The sequence below is a fragment of the Echiichthys vipera genome (genome assembly GCF_963691815.1).
Source record: "Echiichthys vipera genome assembly, chromosome: 2".
NCBI classification, from domain to species: Eukaryota; Metazoa; Chordata; class Actinopteri; order Perciformes; family Trachinidae; genus Echiichthys; species Echiichthys vipera.
Window position 1 is genome coordinate 32,542,539 of NC_139827.1, and position 23,893 is coordinate 32,566,431.

At 38.7% G+C, this 23,893-nt stretch overlaps 1 protein-coding gene across 1 annotated transcript; it reads right to left on the bottom strand.

The window, feature by feature from the left end:
* Window positions 1–2,652: 2,652 nt before the first annotated feature.
* Window positions 2,653–21,377, bottom strand: LOC310957581 (ribosomal protein S6 kinase beta-2-like). The gene is made up of 16 exons (XM_083928206.1): window positions 21,211–21,377; window positions 19,662–19,716; window positions 18,824–18,861; window positions 18,614–18,728; window positions 18,227–18,295; window positions 17,353–17,500; window positions 16,135–16,192; window positions 15,866–15,966; window positions 12,396–12,486; window positions 11,708–11,798; window positions 9,121–9,228; window positions 8,785–8,847; window positions 7,235–7,312; window positions 6,834–6,941; window positions 6,503–6,615; window positions 2,653–6,366 (listed from the first exon to the last, which is right to left on the bottom strand). Exons 2-16 carry the CDS (start codon window positions 19,713–19,715, stop codon window positions 6,189–6,191), a joined length of 1,413 nt encoding a protein of 470 aa, XP_083784332.1. The 5' UTR covers window position 19,716; window positions 21,211–21,377; the 3' UTR covers window positions 2,653–6,188.
* Window positions 21,378–23,893: the final 2,516 nt, after the last annotated feature.

Below are 23,893 nucleotides of genomic sequence, written 5' to 3' on the forward strand. Positions count from 1 at the left end.
ACTTTTAGCGAACCATTCCGTGTTGTTCAGGTGTTACTGTTGACTTAATGTTAATAAGGATATGTTATTTTAATCAAATTATAATTTCTATTTTGTCAAATTAGTTGAGCTACTCTACTTTGTACCCGTATGTACCCCTTGGCAACTGCAGAAGTACCCCCTGGGGTACAAGTATGCCAGGTTGGGAATCACTTTGTTACGTTGTTTATTTTCTATGTGCATAACAGATAATAATTGGATACAGTGCAGTTGAGGAACAAGGCATGGATTTAATCTCACTCTCTGTGTACACTACTTAACTTTGCACTTCTGAAGCATTTGCATTAATGTGATTTCTAGTTTACATACCTGATGCAGCCCTGACGGAGAAGACAACACCGAGGAGAAAACAGAGGAAAAGAGATGGCTTCATGGTGATGAATGATGCTTCCTGCCATTAAAGGAGAAGTTAATCCCAGCTCTTGATGATTTTTCTGATGAGGTGAAGAAGGCAGAAAACTGCTTACCTGGTTCTGGTGATTAAGAGATGGAGTTCCACAGGGTGATCCCAAAGGGTTCTGGGTTTTATAGTCCCACATCACATTAACGCATTTCAGTCTGATGTGTACTTAACTTGCATGTGATAATTTAATCAGCATGTCTACATTCAGATCTCAACCTATCAGTGTTTGTTCAAGAAGTTTCCAGAAACTGTTGGAAACAGAAGGCATTGAAGTTTTAAAGCTGGATTTAAACAATAACCCAACCCAAACCTGTGATTTGAATTTATTGTTCACAATTTTTTTATGAATAAGAACAGCAGTAAATAGGTAAGCACCAATGTTTTAGGAGGATTTTTAGTTTTGGGGCGATGACGTAAGTCCTGCTGACTTTGGTTGCTGGGAAATGAAATAAATAGGCTGCTAATCAGTTAGTGAAGGTCACTAGTGAAGTCAGGTCACATATCCTTGAAGGTGCACCTGATGGTACTTACCATATTTGCTGTAGATACAATAGTCCTGGAAAAAACGTCACCAGATGTTTTTTGTCATACTTGTGGATTCCAAAAATGTTTATTTTACGATGGCGTATTATGAAGCATGAAAAAACGTATTATGACCAAGTATGAAAAAACAAAATTTACAGAAAAAAGTTGCAGATTTATGGGATTAAAAAGTAGCATATCTACGGGGAAAGTTGTGTTTTACACTCCCTGGTGAACTACATCGCTTCAGGATCAACGCAGACCCTGCTGCATGCCGTGCATGCGTCTTTGTCTGTTTTAGAAAGAATGAAGGATGATACAAGGTCCAATGACATCATGTTTAATAAGCCACCTTTAGTAGAGACATGTGCTGTTTTGTTTTTTTAGCCAACAGCTCCTTTATAGCACTTGGCCAAAGATTTGTGGCAACCTAAGAAAACACGTTAGAACAGATCCAGACAGCTTTCATCTTTACTTGTATGAAAAGCAGCGGCAGTGGATGAGAGACTGCATCGTGGTGCTTATAATGTTACGCCAATATTATTTTGGATTTTTATGATTAATGCTGATAGTGAAGTGAGCCGCAGCACACACCAGACGGATTGGTTATAACGTGTTTAACTTATAACCTGTTAAACAGGTGTATTAATGATATCATGTATTAAATGCTTAGCAATGGTCCCTGGTGCAGATGTAAGTGATACCAATACTTTATCTACTTTATTACTCTTGTCAACATCATACACGTGTGGGAAAGCAACCTTTATTCGTGCTAACCTCCTTAAAATGACCAACCTGACTTAAGGTTCTCCATATTGCTGCCATGCTCGAGGCAGATGGTAAAAATGTTTTAATGCTTTTTACTATTACTTTCATAGGGCTTTTTTCCCCCATGGCTTCACTGAAATATTGATGCATTTCTCTTTTCTTTTATAAATCAGAACATGTGGTACCCGCTGTGATTGTTATAATGGGAATACTTTAAGAATGTGTTATTTGATAATCTTGTCATAAATACATACTGTATACATACAGTACTGTGCAAAAGTTTTAGGAAGGTGTGAAAAAAGACTGCAAACAAATATAGATAATTGTTTTATTTTTTAGCAATTTACCAAATCGATATTTGGTGTTAATACCCTTTGCCTTCCAACCAGCATCAATTCTTAAAAAGGTACACTTGCACAAATTTGGGGATTTTTTTAGGATTATAGTCAAGTGTATAATCAACCAATTATACCAATGCTAATGATCATCAATTTCACATGTAGGTCGTGGAAGACCTACATGTGAAGTTTCATGTCACACACCATGGCAATGCTGAGCACAGCAACAAGACTCAAGGTAGTTCTACTGCATCAGCAAAGTCTCTCCAAACACAGATTTCAAAGCAGACTGGGGTTTCAAGATGTGCTGTTCAAGCTTTTTTTGAAGAAGAACAAAGAAAAGGGCAACATTGAGGATCATAGACACAGTGGTCGGTCAAGGAAACTTGAATGAAAGACACATCAAGCTTATTTCCCTTCAAAATGTGAGGATGTCCAGCAGTGCCATCTGCTCAGAACTGGCAGAAACCAGTGGGACCCAGGTCCACCCATCTACTATGGAGGGAATCGCTGTGAGACATGCAAGAAAGGTAAGAATTGCTCTAACTGAAATCTGCATAAATAATTCTCAGTACAACAATGAAGCAATTAACCTTTCTTTATTCTCAACACATTCATCAGTTAGCAGAAGGAAAGCATGACAAGCACAAAATCAGCAAAAGATCACAAAAATGAACTTGTAAATATCCATGAACTGAAGAATCATTTTCACATCACTGTATAAATCACTTTATATGTATTCTTAATTATGTAAATAAATACACAAAATATTTTATAGTTGTTGCAGTTGTCCAACTGCGAATTTCATGACAAGTATGGCAACTTGGAGCCCTGTATCCTTTCATCTTGCATTACAAATAATGTATTAGTAGTTACAACGTCAACAGAAACGGAGTGCCGTGTGAAGTTACCCGTTTCTCTGAGTACAATTCAGTGGTGACACACAGCGTTTGTTCACAGCTCTGCATCAAACATGACCTGTACAGACTCTCTCCAGTGTTAATGAAGGAAGGTAGGAAGGAAGACAACACTCTGTATTCCTACATAATCCAGTGTTGAAAATAAAACAAATGTTATGAAATAAGTAGATGAATAACAGGAAAAATATGTAACCATTCAAATGGGGAAATAAAATATCTGACTCAATTAATTGAGTCAATTAAGTTTTTTGCTGGTCGTTTTGATTTAATTCCGGCGGTTTTATTCCATGCCATTTTCTGTCTGAATGAGCAGACAGTTGATAGTGATGTGAGTTAACAAGGGCCTAAAGCCATGCTAGCAGCACAGTGAGGCTGGCACAGCAGTACTAACAGCACTAAATGCTAAAGTCAGTAAGCTAACATGCGCAGGATACCAACATGATGTATGTTGTGATGAGCAGGTAGGCTATAGTGTTTATCATGCTCACCTTCTCAGTTTAGCATGTTAGTATGCTAACATTTTCTATTAAGCACTGAACCCAACATATAGTTGGCTCATTAGTCTTGCAAAGGGTAGTTTAAAATAGCTTCTTTATTCTCAGTGAAGACCATGACAGACGGGCAACATGCTGAATCAAATAGATGATTTAGTCAACCAATGGAAGCACGTTACTTTCCTCAGTCTTGTTAATCATATCAATCTGTAGCTTGTTCCCACCGCAGGAACTTTCACATTTTGCCCCCGGCCTAACTCCAAACAATACCTCCCAGCTCCAGGACCTCCAATTGTATTTTCTGTGAATTCAGATTTTTAAACCTCCCAGCCTCTACTTGTAATCGTTACATAACTGTATTTTATTTTCCATCTTCATATAATTATTATATTCCCAAATTAAGAACCTTTTCTATTTTTTATGATCGTATTGCTTCTCCTTTTTGTCGTTTTGTTTTTCCTTGTTGTTAACCTGATGTCACTGTAAATGTGGGTCACCGCTCTAAAGTCTCAAGTATAAATTAAGGTTGAATGAATGAAAAATGTATATACATGCACATCACTGGATTGAAGAGATTGAGAGCTGTTCATAGATTGATTAACCAAGACTTTGATATGAGTTATATTTTGTTACTCCAAAATAATGTGTAATATTTACACTTACAGTCCCTGCTCAAGAGAAGTCTGTGTCAGTTACCTGAAACAGCTGCCTGTGTTCAAGACTCATGCACACTTTGTAGATTGTCCTGTAAAAAGAGAATATTGACATGTGCCAGGATGTAACTCTATGTCTGTAATTTATTCTGAGAAAAAAAATCTAAAAGCTGCAAGACATTTGGCATCAAATGAACCACATAACCTTTGTGTGATCCATCAAACTGCTGAATTAGCGCGTCTGGAGTGCCTTAAGCCAGCATCACCTCTAGCATGTATGTCAGACAACAATGACAAACAGACAGATCTAGCTATTTCAGTTATTATATATATATTTTTTTTTTTTTTTTTTATTACTATTTGACCTAAATTTCATGTGTAAAAATAGGTTTGTTCAGTAAGTCAAAATACTTTTTACACATTATAATTGGTTGTCTGAGCTTTAATCAGCCTGCTTTGACTGTACTTTGTACTAATGATATGGAGGTATGTGTTTATGCTAACACTGGGGCTGGATATCATTTAAAATGTTTTCACTTCCATACCGGTTCCTGAACTATACTTTTTTTGATTGCAATTTTATAAAATTCTTTGAAACAAAAATAAATTAAAACATTACGGTATGGTATTGACTCAAAATAAAAAGACACAAACAGGCGAGCCCCGTCTGTACGTAGCGTAGCTTTTCCTGCATGCCTCCAGAATGTGTAACATTAGACAGCCAATCAGCAGCATTAGAAGATCTTTGTACAAGCATGATGCATGCTTATTGGCACTGATGAGATTTACGCCTGAGGTATCTAAATTCAGCATTGAAAGCATTTTTCAATACTCAATATTTTCGAGGCAATTCGCTCGATGCCTAAAAGTATGAACGTTTGGTAACCAGCCCTAGTGAAGACATGGTTTCATTTGGATTCCTAAACAGGGGCTACGTTGATGAAGGATGATACAACACAACCTCCGTATTAGCCCAAATGAATAAACACAGAGCATCTTTCTCGTCAAGTGCACTCCGTTATAGTGTGATTGGTCCGCTTGTACAGTGGGACAGGATGTGTGAAAAGCTCTGGCAGTAGTCATGAAGATTCTCTGTTCAGAAAGCTCAGAACACACTGATGAATGTCAGTGGATTTTCACAGAAATGTTCACTTCAGATCCAATATGACAGTTTTGAATACATTATCTTCTGTGTGCGATGTAGCAATTAACTGAGTTGATTTCTATATGATAAAGACCCGCCCCAACGCAAGAACAAATCTTACTACTTTAAGACGGTGCAGTAAAGATTTACTTGATAACCTTTTGGCTGAAGGTTGCGTTCACAGTAATGGAAAAAAATCAGGACTTCAATCAAGTGATTCTTTATCAATTCTCTAATTAAAACCTGTTAGACAACCCTGTGATAGCAGACCTCTTTGCACAAACTCTGGTGAACTAATTAAAAGCTGATGAACTAATTAAACACAGAAAGCTTAATATCACAGCTCCCCTTTACTGCAAAAAGTACTAGCATGTTCATAGTAAACTGACCACACAACCTATCATGTACCTTGACTCCTCATGATGGATTCAGTGAAGTGCTGTTGCCCGCTTTCCAGTGCTTTTTGTAGAAAATATTAAGTCACTGTTTCCTTTATATATGTGCCACAGTGTGAACTGTATATTAAAGCTTTACACGATAAAGTCACCATCTGAGACAAATGAACGTAAAAGCATGAACATTCCATATTGATTCAGTGAACCTGGGTAGTGATCTACCTCTAGAGAGTTATATGACAAACAGGAAGTCCTGAACAGTAAGCCCAAACACTACTGTATTTATTTTCAAAGATGAATGTAAGTGGGGATAAAAGCACATATGAGAGCTTTCCACTTGATTTTGGCTTTTCAGGGACGCCAAAGTCAAACCACTTCAAAAAAGCACGACACCACACCATGATACCAGGAGGAACACTTCAGCTGTGCCTCAACACTCATTTTAAACTATGAAAAATGTTAGTCTGACCGAGGTCTTGCAGCACAGGCTGGCACTTAGAAAGATTTCCTCCTCATCTCCGATGCCCCTTCTGCTTTTTGTTCCTCGCAGGCGTCCTGATCGGCTGACTGGCAGCTCCATTTTCCAGTGACACAGGAACCGGAGCTGATGGTGGAGAGGTGGGAGAGAAGAGGTCTGGCTCTCTGTCGATGCTGGTCTTGAAAGGTCCGGCAGAGGAGAATTTCAGAGGACTGAAAGAAAAAGGAAAACAGAGAGAATATATGACGGCTGAAAAGAAAAAAAGACTAATGCAATCATCGCTTTTGTTCATCTCCTTTATGTGAACAAAAGGTAAAGTATCTGTGCGTGTGTGTGTGTGTGTTTTACCTGATGGGTGTGCGAGGGCTGCTGTTGTGTCGGCGTACAAGCCGTGTTCGGGGTTCGAACGAGAAGCCTTCTTTTAGGCTCTCTAGGACCGATGGAGCGACGTAGGTGAAACCCTGGTGGAAAATGATAATTCTTTCACGACAGCCAATAATAGATGGATAATGTTACCATGGGGCTGGCTTCGACTAGGATGCCACAATATTAAACGACAGGACTGCAGTGCACTTAACTGGACTCACTGACTGATAATCAATGAACAACAGTTCAACTTCAGATTGTGGTTGGATTGATTGTGGTTTTTAGAGTCTAAATATAAGGAAGATAATCTCACAGCAAAGGCGAGCTCTGCACTGTGGCTGAGTGAGGTATCGTCTGGACTGTCCACTGGTGTCTGTCTCGTGAATCTGGTGTCAAATTGGCTTACATCCTCGTCTGATTGCTACAGAGACAGATGAGAAAACAGAGGCAGCCAAAAAGTTAGGAGAGAAAAAGAAGTGTGATTAAGTGATTGAATGAAAGAGATGTATTACGGTGTATGTAGATATGAAGGTGTGTAAGAATGTAACGTGAACATGAAAGAGATGTACAGTGGGTGATACAGTAATGTGAAATAATGAGAGCTTGTGAGAATGAGAGAAAGTGTTTGACTCAACTAGTCCATAAAAACAAGCATGATACGAACTGAAGCCATTGGATAACATAATGGGCACTAAATGACAGCTGCTGACCTACCAGTTGTGGCTTGTACGGCGGCTCCACTGTCTTGTTCAGCAGGTCATCCCAGTTGACATGCCTGAAGAACGGATGTTTCTGCAGGGGAACAAACGGGATCATTTATATATTCTCTGTTGGTCCCATTTCTACTGACCCTGTCTCTTTTGTTTACAAGCTCTGGTTTTGCTTATAATTCAGCAGCATTTCATCATGTCATTATCCTCTCTGGCCTGTCTGCTTCCTGTCTGGTTTGCTTGTACAGCTCCTATCCTTTTGGTGAATTCTACAGTGACTTTATAGTTGATGATACAGTACACAGTACTCCATGGTGAGGGTTGTTTTGAATGATCACATCTTCAGTATAGCTGAGGTGCCTTTACGTGGATTTGGTTTATTTTAGTCTGTCCAGTTTTAGAAAAAACATGTTAACAACAAGTAGAAAGCTAACACGCTCAATAGCAGTTATCACCAGGGGTTAAAGCGGCCCAGAATGGCACCTTCAATTAATCATCATCCATCCACTGGGCACCCTGGACAGGATGCTAGTCTACCGCATGGCACATAGAGACAAACAGAGACAGACAACCATTCACACCTACGGGCAATTTAGAGTCAACAATGAACCTAACACCTGCACGTCTTTGGACTGTGGGAGGAAACCAGGGAAAACCCACGCAGACATGGGGCCCCAGTAAAGCCAGGAACCCTCTTGCTGTGAGGCGACAGTGCTAACCGTCACTCCACCGTGCCGCCCACCTTTGATTAGTGAACAGGCTAAAGAAACTTGGTGCAACGACCCCCTGCTGAGAGTCCATAAACAAGACCCATGTTTGCAGTTAGTTCAAATGTCTGGAATAACAGAAGGACCATCAAATGTCCACCAGTTGAACAGGTGAAGTACTAACGTATTGATGGATTCAGTGTTTCTGTGTTTTATGCAAGCTAGACCAGAGAATATTCAGATAAAACAGGATGCTGATGCTGTTTGGCACTTGTTCTGCGTCAGACTCTGGATAAACAAGAGCCTTTTAAATGCTACACTGTTTGCACGGTACTTTAGAAAGCAATTTGGCCTTGTGTGCTCTGATTAATTCAGCATTCAAAACATTAATCATAATTTAGTTTTGATAAACACTCACACAGCTCCTGGCATTTGGTGTTCTTCATCGCCACTGCTCAACAGGTGAACCAGATTTAAAAGTGACATCTGCTGTGCAGATGTGGATGTGATTTCCAAAAGTAACTGATAAGTAAGTTTAAAGTGGGCGGGAGAAATATGTGGTTGGCCTAATTCATTCCAATGTATGTGGCTCAGAGTGTTTTGGGCGTTTTCAAATCGTCTCACTCTGGGACCCGGTTTCTAAAGATCCCGTTTTCAGACTCCGATAACGCCGGCTGCATGTGGATGATTGGCCAAAACGATAATAAAGTTGTGCTGTTACAGGAAAACGCGTCTCTGTGTGGACGGACCCTTAGAGTTCCCCCACCTGTCAAATCGCACCTTAACCCCTGGTTACCATTACTATCGGAGGAGGAGTGTGAGTGAAAAGGTAACTGCAGTTAGAAACCTGGATATCAGCACAGTCCGCGTTACTGGAGCCAAGTCTTTGGGCTGGATTCTTCTTTAACAGCTGAAAAATAAAGTTTTGCATGTCACTATAAAGATCAATAATTGTGTTGGGTTTTTTAAATAACCAATCACTTGTTTCAATTACAGAATAAATCTGGTTTCATAATAAACCCCCAAAATAAGTCAATTAAAATATCCACCATCTCTATGGGTGATAAAACAATGTCCAAAATGGTTCTCCTACCAATCATGTGACACCAGAATTGAAAGAAAAGAATGATGGAACTCTACATCTGGTCTCATTAGTGTCTGTGTTTTTGTGTGTTTTACAGACCTTCTTGATGAGGTCCCTGGCATCGATGGTCAGGTACGGGGGGAGATTGAGTTTACACTTCAAGATCTTATCAATGGTCTTCTTTCGGTTTTCAGCTGTAAATGGAGGCTGGTAAAGAAACACAGCAGGGAACTACAGTAGTTACTGAAGGAGATCAAAACTACTGGTTTCTCTAAACTCTAACCAAGGTTCACTTTATGATGATCTCAAACAGTTTGGGGCAAAAACACAATGTTTTACGTGCAGGAGAAATCTGTTATTTTTATTGTAAAATGGAATATTGGAACATTTCTGCATACCGTTTTCTACATAAAAAAAGTCTTGAATTGGATACATTGGGTCTGACTGGAAAGCTGAGACTTTTTTTGGATTCAATGAGTCCAACTGTCTTCATATGCGATGATGTCAGTCCTCGTATTAGTCATTTTAATGTAGTGAGAGCATTTAAAAAAAAAAAAAAACTTGAGCTCACTATATAAACTGAGCTGTGACCTTTGCGATAATCACAGCCTCATTAAACTTTACAACCACAAAGTAGAGACCTGGAGCATATGAGACATAACGGAGCATGATAATGGCCTTCATAGACCTAACACATAATGCTGTAAGCCCTTACATACTCTAAACTTACAACATTTGAGTAGGCGCCTAACAAAATACACATTTATCACAGATGTATGACAAGAAAAACTTGACAGATCCTACGGAGCTGCATCTCAACTTAATCTTGACCCAGCTTTTTATGTGGCATCGACTGTTGACTTGCCATCTCCCCCTTAAGATCAAAGATAGTCTATGGTAGGGAGGAGTGGAAGAGGTTAAAGAATGGGTAAAGTAACTAATAGTGGCCACAGGATAAGTCAAAGTTAGTGTTAATACTGTTACTGATAAGTGTTCTACAATCTTCAGGAAGAGACAACTTTGCTAGCATTATAGAAATGTAAACAGTTGGAAGTTCAACCCTGGTGTTCTGGGGCCTCATTTATAAAGGTGGTGTACGCACAGAAGAGGGAGCACGCCACTTTCTAAGCAAACTTGACCAGAGAATGTGCGGCCCTCTAAGCACACTCTGTCCCAGGCGCACGCAAACGGGAGAAATGAGAAACGGCGCCACTAACTGAAGAAGGATGAAACATGAGAAACTGTGTGAAACGGAGACCTTTGTGTAAAATAAATCAAACTATTCCCCCTTAATAATCACATTAAGAATTCACACAAGCCATTCGTACAATTAATACACAAACAGCAGTTTTATGGATTCTCTTTGCAGTGTGAAAAACAACAATAAGATGAAGGATCGTACATTCAAATGAAGATACCTTTAAAAAAAAAACAACTCATATGTTCTGTAATTATTAAACAATACGTGCATATTAAAGAGTTTATCCTCATAAATAATACAGCGAACAGGACAAATAATGTTTACATACCGATGCGGTTATCGATGCCTCCGGCAGATAGGAGCACAGTTCTAATACGGTTATCATACGTATATCAAAGCGTTTTATAGTCTTTATTAGTATGGATATGGTTTGTTTTATTTTTGTCATGCCATCACAATGCGTAATGACGCACACTTAGTGATTTACTGACAGATGAGGACGAGCAGTTTATGAGCCGGCTGCGACCGCCGTGGACTGTTCTCATGGTTCGTTTGAAACTCTGAGAAGTCCGAGTTGCAGCAACGTCCTGTTTTCCAAATGTAATCTGTGCTGTTGACTGCACTCATGTTGCTGTAAGATCACAGAGTGAGAATGAAAATGCTTTCATTCATCTCTTCCTCATTTTGGCCACGGTGTGACCTTCTGAAGCTGCATTAACTGTGTCTGCATCATGTCTCCACTCTACGGCCGTTTTGTCATTAGTAAAGTTCTCTCTGTGTTTGTCACGATGTCAGTATGAATGAATATTAATTTTGGGCGTTTTATTGACTTTTTATAAACATGTATGTGTGTGACACAAAGCCGCAAAAGCTGCCCGACATTAAGAGTTGACAGTGATTTATAAAAGGCAAACCGGCGTAGGACGTGCATGCGCAATGTTTCATAAATCCCAATATTTTTATGCGCAGGTTTTGTCTGCACGACAGTTTTATAAATGAGGCCCTTGGTCATTTTTTGTTATAAGTAACAGCTACATCCCTACAGCCTAGTATTCTTTGACTGACTATTTTCTACCTCATTAAAACGCCTTGGCTATTAAATGCCCCCTTGGCAGTGAAAAAAAAAGAAAATGAACGTCCTTAAACACTTTTCAGCCTGTATATTATAAAAGGAAGTCTATAAAACATTACGTAAGGCCTCCAAAGAGGGGAAGGCATAACATCGCCACCACCATGGTGCTGTCACTCTGTGAGACAGGGCGAGGGGTGAAGACCTGTGGCAGATTGGGGGGGGATATCGGCAGCAGTAAGGCTGACTCTCTTTCGAGGTGTTATGGGCATGGGACAGCAGGGAGATCAGGAGTTCTTATCCAACAAACATCAGTAAAAAGACAAAAACTGAAACGATTACAGCTCATCACTATCTCCAGACATAGATTCCTCATAATGAAATCATTAATATTCTCTCTCACGGTTCTAACTTACCGATCCAGTCATCATATCGTACATCAGGGTCCCAAGGCTCCACCAGTCTACTGCTCTGTTATGACCAGACCTAGTCAGGATCTCTGGAGCCCTAGGAGAGAAGACGATACAAAGAGAAAGGAGACACAGACACACAAAGTGGAATTACAGTACAGGAATTACAGTAAAGCATATTCATTAAAATCCTGATTATAAATTCCTTAAAAATGAACAAATTGAAATATACAACTTTGCATTTAACTTACAGAGTTTATGAATTACGTTATAATCACTTGCCCCCGGCGCACTTCTGTTACATTAATATCTTAACGTATTATTGAAAAAGACAAAAAAAATTGTGAACCACAATAATAAACTCGATCCTCATCAAAATGTAAATCTACTTACCCATATTACCGGTAATCCAAGTCTATGTCTGGGCAGTGTGGGCAGTGTGTGTAGACGAATGGATTTTGGCAAATCCTGCGGAATGGAGCATCGGAGGACACCGAAACGGTGTGTCTCGTGTCATCCGGCGGATCTCAAATGCTCCGTTCCGCAGGGAATTTAGCCACAGAGGGAAGCCAAACACCGCTCATCTTTACACACAGAGCTGGATTTACAATCAGCAAAATATCTCTTTAAGAGTGTGTAAGTGTGTGTGTGAACTATAAATGTGTAATGTGAGAGCAAGTGCAGTGTTACCCACATGTACTCTATGGTGCCACAGAAGGTGTGTGTGACAGTTCCATCATGAATTGATTCCTTACAGAGGCCAAAGTCAGTTAGCTTGATGTGTCCTTCAAAAAGAAAAAAAAAACATATTGAAGTAAAACTATGCACAGTTAATGTGTAAGGCTCAGTTTATACTAGCAATACAGGAATGACACTTTCACAAGATGATGATGTTTCAACGATAATGCAAAGGGGAAAAGGAAACACAAAACCACACGGGGCTCATTTTCATTAGGGTATTGAAGGTCGTTTTTGGTCAAATTGAAGTATTTAAAGTGATACATTTTGGGGGAGATGAGATCACAATTGAAGGTCACACCAAAGAGTCTATAATAACACTGCATCAGTGCCACAACGTTATCGCAAGCTCACAGGAAAAAGGGCCCTATAAGCGTATCATATATATGACATGAGGGATGACCCTCATCCCTCATGTCATATATAGGATACGTTGCCCATGTGGCCTTGCTTACAACTACTAGAAAATTAAAGGAATAAGAAAACAACTCTGTTGACAGGTTATCCAGTAGCAGCCCATTTTAATGAGATCGAACATTGAAAGAGTTTCAATGCCACCTAGGGGTGGAGATCATGACCTGTTATTAAACAGATGGGAGGTATTCTAGATATTCACTTCACACAATTCTCTCCCAGACGACTAGATGATGAACTTCTACCCATTGTAATGCTATAACTTGGTCAGTCATGTGGAATTTTGAAATTTAGAGTTTCTTCTAGTCAGACAAGTTAGTTGTGTGGTAAGGATGTCCTCTTACCTTTTCTTAGCTGACAGTTTCGGAAGAAAACAGCAGCTCTGAGGAAGGCTGGAGTACAGCCGAAACTGTCAGCTAAGAAAAGGTACGAGGACATCCTTACCATACAATCGATCAGTCATGTGGAATGTTTTCTTTTTTAGACCAATACCTACCCCATGTGGTGTATTCTGGAGTTTGGTCTGAATAAAACAAACTGTTATAAATGAGACTTCACTGTCCTGCAAATCCTTTATTAACATGTTGAGATTCAACAGTGTTGAATAATACATATGTATTGATTAGATCAGTACTCTGCAACATTTGATTCCTAGCATCTAGGAATGTTTTGTACTATTTCAATGATATGGATGTTACTTTATAAATTTACTGATGAACTATGCTTTTTATTTATGCAAAAGTAAACCCTTGACCTATGACTGTTTCAATGTAATGGGGGTAGACAATATTTAATATATAATGACAGGAATGCTATTTGACAAGTGAAGACTTTTGCTCTTTTTCTTCCCTATCAACAATTCATATTCTGCTGAATCTTACATTTCCCTAAAATGTACTTGTTTTCTAAATTTAAGTTTTAAAGGTTATTCCAAATGTATTAGTTTCATATTGAATGACTTTCTAATCTGTTATATCCTGAAAAGGTGATATACAATTTAATCATAATTAATTCATTATATAACCGACCATTAAATGACAAATTCAAAGACAAACACAAACTACTCACTATGAAAGTCAATACGGATTCAGAGTAGACCGGTCAACATCAATGGCATTAATAGACTTAATCGAGGAAATCCCAAACGCTTCTGATACAATAAATCCTGATACAACACAACACAAAAATATAATGGTATTGCATCAAAGGTAGAGTGTTTGACTTGGTAGGGAGTTATTTAAGAAACAGTTTGTGTTTGAGAGAACAGTGCTCTTTATGTGACCAACGTATCTAAAGTATTGAAACTGGTATTATTTGTTGATGATACACACATATTTTGCTCTGGCAGTAATCTGCAACAGTTACTGCAGGAGATCACTTCAGAATTGAGGGAATTTTTAAAGAATGTGGTTTAATAGAAACAAATTATTATCATTATAATTAAACTTAAACAAAAGAAAAAGAATGCTCAGACTGGTAGGGTTCATATTGAAAGAGTTAATGTCTTGGGGTGACAATAGATGATCCAATCAGCTGGAAATCACACATCAAACACAGAAGCATCGCAATCTTAAACAGAGCGAAGCAGGTTTTAGGTTTCACACAACAACTCACTCCACATTCTGTACTGTTCCATAGTTTTACCAAATCTAAATTACTGTGCAGAGGTTTGGGGCAATAATTACAAAACTAGACTACATTCATTAGTTATTATGCAAAAGACAGCAACACGGATCTTTCATAAGGCTGGATATCGAGATCACACAAACTCATTATTCTTAAAATCAAAATAACTTAAATGTGGGGCAGCTGGTGGCTGAGTGGTTAGAGCAGGCACCCCATGTAAAGAGGCTGACGGTCCTTGAGGAAGGAAGCCTTGAAAAACTGCCAATAAAAAATATTTCTAAAAAATGACTTAAATGTGCAGATCTTGTTGAATTTCAGGCTGCACAAATACTATTTTAAAAAGCAAAAAGACTATCTTTTAATGTGAAATAGTCAGAAACTGCTCATTCAGGGGTTATGCATTTATTTCAAAATCCTGAGTGTGCGCTTCTGTATGTCTACTTGAGTGAAACCGTGGAACAGTTTCAGATTTCCAAACATACACAAGTTCAAACAGACTTATAAAGAGATGATATTCACAAGGTGCAGGAATGACTCACAGGTGCTTACTGTTTATTTATTTATTTTGTTTGTGTACAGTTGGAGGGATTGTCCTTTGGTCTGCTACTGTAAATGTGTAAATATACAAAGAAAAATATATGATCATATAAGGTGTATCTTGAAGTGTACATTATATTGTATTGATTGACATATTGTATATTGTAAATTATAATATGTCATTTATATTGCATTACATTTTATAGGTATATTATAATATAAAATGTTATTGAGTTGATGTTGATATTAGGGCTGTGCGATATGACGCGATCTGTACCGTATGATGATAGAAAAACATCTATCGCTTCATATTTTGCTTTCTCGTGGTGTGATAAATCATGCACTTTACAGGCACTCTGATTACAGGCGGCCATAGACTGTGTTTCTCTCTTCATAATACAACTGTAACACCCTCAGACCTCTACGCACACCAGACGCACGACACACACGCTTCATGTGACTCAGACACAGGCTGCAGTGTTTCAGAGAAATTTATCGGCTAATTCTAAAGTTTAACGTCAGCGATTGTCATTGAAAGGTACAAACAAAACACATTTATGTTTTATAATAAAAAATAATTTTAATAAGATTCCTGTATCTTTTTTATTATTTATTATGTATCTTTTTCTGTTTTTATTTACATATTTGAAATTATTTCCAATCAATCAATCAAAAAAAACTGTAGTCCTCTAATTGATGAAATATACCTGTATATGATGAAGGTCAGGAAGACCAAAACTTGATTTCAGCATTAAGTGGACAGAGTGCAGGAGTTCTACACACATTACACTTTCAACAGCCTTAAATTGAATTGATCCACATTGATTACATTTGCATTTGGTGGGTTACCTTGGTGATTAAGCATGATGTTCTCAGGTTTGAGGTCTCTGTAAATAATCCCGTTAGAGTGGAGGTGACCTAGAGCCAATGTGATCTCTCCTAGATAGAAACTGCACACAGACATAAATGAATTGAGTCAATAACATAAGAGAGCAGAATGATCTGACCTGAACTGCAAAAGTGTGAATAACTAGGAACGAAACAATGTGTCATTATCATGCTAAAGTTATATTTCCCAGAAAGGGTGCAGACATTTACCCAGGAATGTGTATCCTTACCAGGCAGTGTCCTCCATGAAGATGCCTTCCTTCTCTAGTTGCATGAACAGCTCCCCTCCTGGTGATAAACAGTAGTACAGATAGGTCAGTGGCATAAGAATCTGCCTCCCATCCGTTCCTTCATTCATCTCTCCATTCATGCCTCTTTTCCTCCGTCCACCTCTTACCCTTCTATACCAAACTTCACATTACCAAATTCAAACAACCATATGGCCATAAATGCTAAAAATGAAGTGTATATGTACTAATGCTGCCACGATAACAAAATTATGAATTCAATAAGACACCTGCCTAAAATATCTCGATACAGAAACGATACAAACATCATCAAAAGTAAATATTCATTTATTTTTACTGAAAAAAAACTTAAACTTAAAGAGTCAAAAATGTATTTTTGTGAAAGCGGCTGAGATTTATAGCTTCTTAACATGTTCAGTTCATAAAATAAGATAATCCTTTGTTCATCCCACAAAGGGGAAATTTAAAATTTGCATATCATGTTGATAAAGTTCAAACCCTGCAGACTATAGTAGTGACTACAGCACAACACAAATGACCCAGACCTGGAGGAGGCCTGTGCTCTAATCACACCATATATATATGTATATATATATATATATATCAATTATTATTAGAAATTATTGACAAAAATGTACATGCTATGATCAATAACCAGTGGTGCTGTCGATCAGCATGCTTGTGAACATCAGTGCATGTTGTGTTAAAGTTAATGTTACCAGTGTGAACTGTTTGCATACAGAGATTTGTGAACCACATCGGACAGTTAAACAGTTAGCTTTACCTGACTGCCTCGTGCAACTCTGATGGTGAAAAAAGTTCCCTTGTCACAAAATAAACATCCAGGGGGTATTTATTGTTCTATCTCTAACCTGCAGCTCTATGAACTCTTTGAACAAGTCTGTATGTCAGTCAGCTCAATGTTTCTCCAAGTTTGTCCGAATCAATTTAAAGCATCGTTTACAGACAGGCTTTATGGTGTCCGTGGGCTTGAGACTGTCGGCTTAATTTTCGCTCTGTGTGTCTGCTTATTAACAAGCCTAGGACGGTCGGCAGGAGCACATGCCAGTTTCAGCCATGTCTGTCTCGCTCTCTGATTGTCTGTCACTATGAAACCACACAGTGATGAAGCAGAGAGACGCTGCACACACAGACATGCTGCCCCACAACGTTCCTAAAAGTTCACCCTCTTTGTCTTACCACTCAGACACTCCAGTATGAGGTAGAGTTTTCCCCCGGTCTGGAATGCGTAGAGCAGATCCACGATGAATGGGTGTCTCACCGTCTCCAGGATCTCCCGCTCTGCTCGTGTATGGGCAGTGTCTTTAGCATTACACACTATCTTCGCCTAAAGACAAATGAACAAGAAGTAAGCACAGGCTGCACTTTTTTTTTTTTTTACTTTTACATTTAAAGCTTCTATTGATGTTTTTAAATGATCAGCTGTGTGCTCAAGATTAGATTAGGACACGTAACATCACACACCTAAAAGATGGGTACTTGCTTTCTTCCTAGGTTTATACTTTTTAAAACTAGATATGAACAGAGTTAAAGTCCAATTCCTGCGTAAATCATCCCATGGTCTTTTTTTCGGACTTAAATACATCAAATAAGCCATCCTGACAGTTTTTTCCGGGTCTAAACTATTAACAGAGATATTCCGTAGAGTTGCTAACAGTCGCCAACAGCCGGACGTGGCTTACACTGATTAGCTCGGGGCAGTACGGTGAAGGCATTAAAACTTATTTTTTAACCACTAATAATGCTCAAAATAACACCAGACCTCTGCAGTAGCATGAGAAGAGTCTTTACACATAAAACGAGGCACTAACAATGTCAATCTCTGGAGGCTAACATTTGCTGCTAGCTATTTGTCTGCTGAAGCTTCGAAGTTTTGAACTATTCGGTACTGCGCTACAGGAAAAAGAGGAAGGAAGAGAAGAAATGAGAGGCAGATAAAGCATGGTGTAGAGAGAAAAGCATGAAGAATACATGGAAAGAGAGGAACAACTTCATGTAATGTTTATCCTACATTTTGTGTCTTAGGAGGGAGCTGTGGGCTGAGACAAAGTACCTTTCTCAGGACCTTCATGGCAAATATGTTCCCCGTCTGAGCACCTTGAACTTTCCTCACCTGGAAAACCTGGAAAAAAACATTTGGTTTATATGGACATCTACCAATCATATAAGGTACAGTGAAATTAAAACATACAAAAAAAGAAAAACTATATAACTATACTACAAAACTAAAATATGTTAAAAACTTAGGACTTTGCTGAAAGGGATATTGTGTGTAGCGTGGAAACAAGTAACAACGTATTTATCATTACTGAGTGATGTATAAAGCAATGAATATTACTTTAGGCCCTGTTCTGCAGTTATAGTGAAAATAAAAAACAAAAAAAGGAAAAGACATCAAATGTGCCCATGTGTGTACACCAGCTTGAACACCATGGCCCACCTTTCCGTAGGCTCCTTTTCCCAGCACAGTGAGAAGCTCAAAACAGTCGGGTCCAACTCTCTCACTGTCTCTGTTGACACTTTCACTGGTCAACTCCACCTCCTCTGTCTGCACACTGGGATGAGCAGGACATATATAGAAGCAGTATTGGTATAAATACATCTGTGCACTATAACAGCAACCATTCCTTTTAGCATTAATTCAACTTACTTCTCTGGTTCTGCCACAGTGAAGTCACAGACATCATCCTACAGATGGGGAACAGCAAGCCAATGAGGTTAAACAAAGTTATCAAAATTAAGTTGGACATCTCTATCCCTTCCACATATCAGAATCAATGCGTTTGTGGCAATGTATTTAAGCGTAATACAATACAGAGAAATATTGTAGTCTGCACACTAGATAAGGCTCCCATGAAACATATATTTATTACCACCAAGGTATCTGTCTGCAGAAGAGCAGGAGGCTCAAAACATTACCTTACTGTCTCATGTGATCTTCTGTCCTGCATCTAGTATTTATCGCCCGGATGTTAGGGATGGATCCAAATATTTGACTATTTGGATATCTATTCGATGGAAGGGTATTAGTTTTTCAATTTTAGAATTTGAATATTAGTTGGGGGGTTTTCTAATCCTGAATATCAGAATCCTTAAAAATAAAATGCTGTCATTCACTGCCCATTCAACACAAATAGTGAATGCTTAGATTAGATCCAGATTGGCACATTGCATGGTGTGCGAATGGGTGAAAGTGTCATGTACTGTAGAGCACTCTGAGTGGTCGGAAGACTAAAAAGATCATTCTATAAATGCATATAAATCCATTTAACATTTAATTAGCACTGAAGCCAAAACAAATGTGCATGCTTTTATGAACTTTTAATGTATCTAAGCCTGACTTTTATCAACATGTGTTAGTAATATGCACAGAAGTATAATGCCCTCAAAATGACTCAAGAGCAGAGACAACCTATGATTAAGCATATTAATTGTTTGAACAGGTAACTGATCGGCAGTAGTATCATCAATGACTGAGGGATACAAACCTCTGTATCACTGATGTCCTCAGTCTCCAAGTCCAGGTCGAACACTCCTGCCATCCTGAAAAACAGATTGTACACTCAAACTGTCTGTTGTGTTTCACTAAACCAGAGACTCATCAACACTTTCATCCCAATGAGGAATGTAGCATTTCCATTCAACTATGAAACATGCACGTCTCCTGAGCAATAGGCAAGGAACAGGCCTGTGACTCCTACACTGATAGTTACAACAACCGGCAGGGACACTACAATAGGCCACATGTCTGCTGTAAGTCTCAGGACGGTGATGTAGGGATCGACCCAAATATTCGTTTGTTGGGTAGGTATTCGATTTTCTTTTTTGTTAATCGTTTTTTTTAAATTCAAAATAATATATTTTTTTGTCTTAACAATGAACTGTAAGATTTTCATCTAGTTACTGTGATAACTTACTATCTATCAAAGAGTGAAGTGAAGTTAAAACACTTCACTTTCACTTCATGGAGACATTTTTTGTGCAATCATTTTTGAATCCTATAGAAGAAAACATTGTTGAAATCTTCTCTTCTGACACAATGGTTACTGTTCTCTCATTTCGATCACTGTTTTTTTCACAAAACAAAGGTTATTGTTAAGGTGCTTTGGTTATTTAAAAACATTTAGTACAGCAGTGATATAGACACAGTTGATATTATATCAAATTATGAACAATAAAAAATAACCGTATTTCAGAATAAATCAAGAATTAATTATTTCTTCTCTAATTTTGATCTCACTGTATATGTTAACTAAGCAGCTGCATTGGGCCCCCAAACTCATATGATTGTTTAATGAAGTGACTGATCGTCTCTGACCTGGCAACCCGCCCATCGACAATGAATTGGCACTCTCTGCTGATGTAATGCTACGACCTACTGACGGTCTTCTATGATAAGGTTTATCCAAAACTGTACCCTGTACTGATGAACAAGGCTGGCCTGACCACAGTTTGAAAACAACTGACCCACATCGAATCGACCTACTGTAGCTAAATGTTGACAACTGCAGTGTTTAATGACGTTAAACGCATGAGTAAGTCTGACTTCAAAATACCTGAACAACCCAAAACCTAACGCCAAGCCTGCACCAAACAGGTGTCTTGGAAGATATAACATAACTTACACCCTTCAACTTCAAACAGACGGCGACAACCGTGTCTCCGTGTATGACAATATGTGACTTTAGGTGAGGGATATTATTAAGTTAAATACGTCTCAGAATGACATGTTTTGGGATAGCTAGTTAGCATGCTAGCTAATCAAATGGTAACAAAAACAACATGTGAGAATAACTTAGATGGCAGCAAACGAATGCCTTAAGTTTACACTGAGCGTTTGTAAGGTCCCTTCGTTTCTCTGCAGAGTCCCCAACTGGTTATCGTTAAAACTACGTGACCGTAAATGTGAGTTACGGCTCTATTAACATCACGTTAACCTGTCAAACAGCTGTCAGCTTTGACAGCTTAACGTGTGTTAGCGCGCTAACAAACATGCTAACTGTGAACGCTCCTCCATCCGCTCACTCCTTAACTTACCTCAGTCTGCAGTGTGATACTGTGAAAAAGTCTCTATACACCGGCAGCTGTGACCGCCATTGCTCAATTTCGTTAACTAACTTTCGTTACTAGCAACAACACAGAGAGCTGTTTCTGTTGCCTTCAGGCTCCTGTGTCCAGCATGTGAGCTCGGAAACTGTTGTTGTGGCTGGTGAACCTTTACCTTCTGGTTCACGACTCCCGATTCTTCTTCTTTCATTTTATTAGCGGGCTACGAATCAACTTTGGAGGTAAATGCCGCCACCTACTGTACAAGAGTGTGTAATAGCAGGACTTCAGACAATTATCACAAAAAACAAAACAAAAACATCAATAACTCATATTCTGATTATTAAAACCGTTTCATTTAAACAATTAAAGGTTGAATATGTAGAATCTTTATTAAAGCTATATTTAAAAAAAATCAATAACACACTGACGGGGCGTTTTGACGCATACAGAATGAAAGTATTGCTTTTCCAATAAAAAATTATATTCAGCCTGAATTAATATTTAAATTTTTTTGACATATTTGACAATGACTTTCTGTCCCGTTGTGTTTACATTGTACCAGCCAATGGCAGCCGGCATTGCCAGGGTTGTTTGTTGTTGGGCTACGGTACAGCCAATGAAGGGGAACAAGGTGGTTCAACTGTGTATTGTAACGGACTGTAGTGACTGTTGATGTGAATATTAGAGTGTGTCACTGTTGGAGTGATTCACTGAGATGTCCCACAGGTCAGTGAAGTCACATGTTGTTTTCGAGATGCTGGAAGCCTGGAGTTGGGGAGAGAGGGAGGGGGGAAGTTGTTGAATGGTAATAAGCGAGGAGCGAGTAAAACCGAGGGTTAGAAGGTTGTTCTTTTGTTGGCGTCAGCTGTAACACACAGTAGCCGTGTACAGTTTTAAATAAAGCGCAACAAACTGGATAAAGTCTAACTGCCTGATCAGTGAGGGACGTTACAGTATTTGTCCGTTTACCCATCTCCATATTCATTATCACCACATCATGGCCTGACAGCCGTCTTGCAAAACTCAGTCTCTCCGTCCTTCAGCCTCACTGTCACTGCTGTGGAAGCTGCTGCTCTGCTCTCAGGCTACAGAAACAAGGAATCATTTTGAGTCGAGAGCTTAAATACTGTTGTCAAATGAATGGATTAGTCCAAATGTGTGGTTCCCCTGTTTGATTCATCACTGACATGGAGCAGGCTGATCACTGACACACTCAGCAACAAACCTGGCAACCCCACTGCTGGGATTATTTTTTGTTGTTGCGACTACGATCTAGAGACACTAGATGGAGGTGTTCTGCTCATTCTCCATATTCAACCTTTAAGTAAACCCCCTTTTAACCTGTGATTGTTTTCCCCATGTCTCGAACAGTCCTTTGTCTCTTCCCATATCTACCACCCTGCCCTTCAATCTCTTCCTTTCTACAATAAACTTCCTACAATCTATTAGTGCACGTTCAACAGTTTCCCTACATTAACAAATCTCACATGTATCTGACGCTGTAGCATTAAGTCTTGTATGTCCTAATCTTAATCTAAAACTGTATCTTCTTTCCTACATTTACCTCAGATAAACATCATTTGTGGTTCAATTAATGTCAAACTGAAGTGTTTAGATGATGATGATTCTGAGTTTTTGTCTAAACATGTGGCGCTAAATGTGCTAGCATGACTAGCTCCGTTTTTCACATCGTCCATCTTTCTATTACATCAGATCTTGGAGAGAACCTGATACACATCGCTCATCCTTGTATGATGTTTCACTGCAGGTATGGAGATGATTTTATTATGCGTGTGTGTTAATATTTGTGCCTAAGTGTTTCGGGGTGCTTAGCCAATTATTCATTGATATATTGAATTCAAATTTCATGAGTTTGGTGAATCATTTCTGTCTTTGTCTTGTTTCATGTAATGTATGTATTATCAGTGTTTTATTGTCCTCTTTTGGATAATTGTTTTTTAATTATTTTTATATAAGTTGGATTACTGTGATAATATGTAAAGGGGAAAAAGCCGTCTACGGCTTTGATCCTGAAGCTTGGACAGAACACATCACTCATCCTTGTATAAAAGTTTGTGTGGAATCCTGGGTCTTCTGAAGTTTATCAGGAACTCACCGAAAACAGCGACCGGTTACATAACGGTTAAAGCCCTTTTGCTTATTTGATGAATCGTATGTACTGAAATGATCCCTGCAATTTTGTAGTGGTATCTTCACGGTTGAATAGACTTATCTGGATCCTGTTTCCAATTCTAGAGAAAGAGAAGTAAAAACAAAAATGAAATCCAATCTAGAGACGGACAGAAAGTCTTGGGTGTCAGACTCAACAGACTGGCGATGATGAAAGATGGTGGGGCGCTGAAATGATGGCTTACAGCAACAGGAAGAAAACTACAGGCCTAAGCATTGCCTGCTAGGCTATTCTTCTTTCCTGACTGTTCTGCTTTACACTTAAATCTTCTTCTTCTTCTTAAATATGGCTAAGTGATTCAAATAAAAGTGAAACCATATTTTAAAAAGCTCTTTAAAAACAACATAATTGCTTTAAAAGATGTAAAACAAAAGACTGGCTAAAATACGAGATTCAGTATACACTGTATATACAGCATATATTGTATAAGATTTTCAGCTCCCTCTGATCACCAACACGGTGGACCAAATCCTGAAAAAG

What these genes read in the sequence shown, in the direction of transcription:
- LOC310957581 (XM_083928206.1), bottom strand. Translation starts at nt 19,715, where the DNA reads ATGGCAGGAGTGTTCGACCTGGACTTGGAGACTGAGGACATCAGTGAT. An exon ending in TGTGGCACCATAGAGTACAT is followed by an intron (nt 11,799 to 12,395) that starts GTGGGTAACACT and finishes CTTCTCTCCTAG; the next exon opens with GGCTCCAGAGATCCTGACTA. An exon ending in CGGACTGTGCTGATATCCAG is followed by an intron (nt 7,313 to 8,784) that starts GTTTCTAACTGC and finishes GTTCCCCTGCAG; the next exon opens with AAACATCCGTTCTTCAGGCA.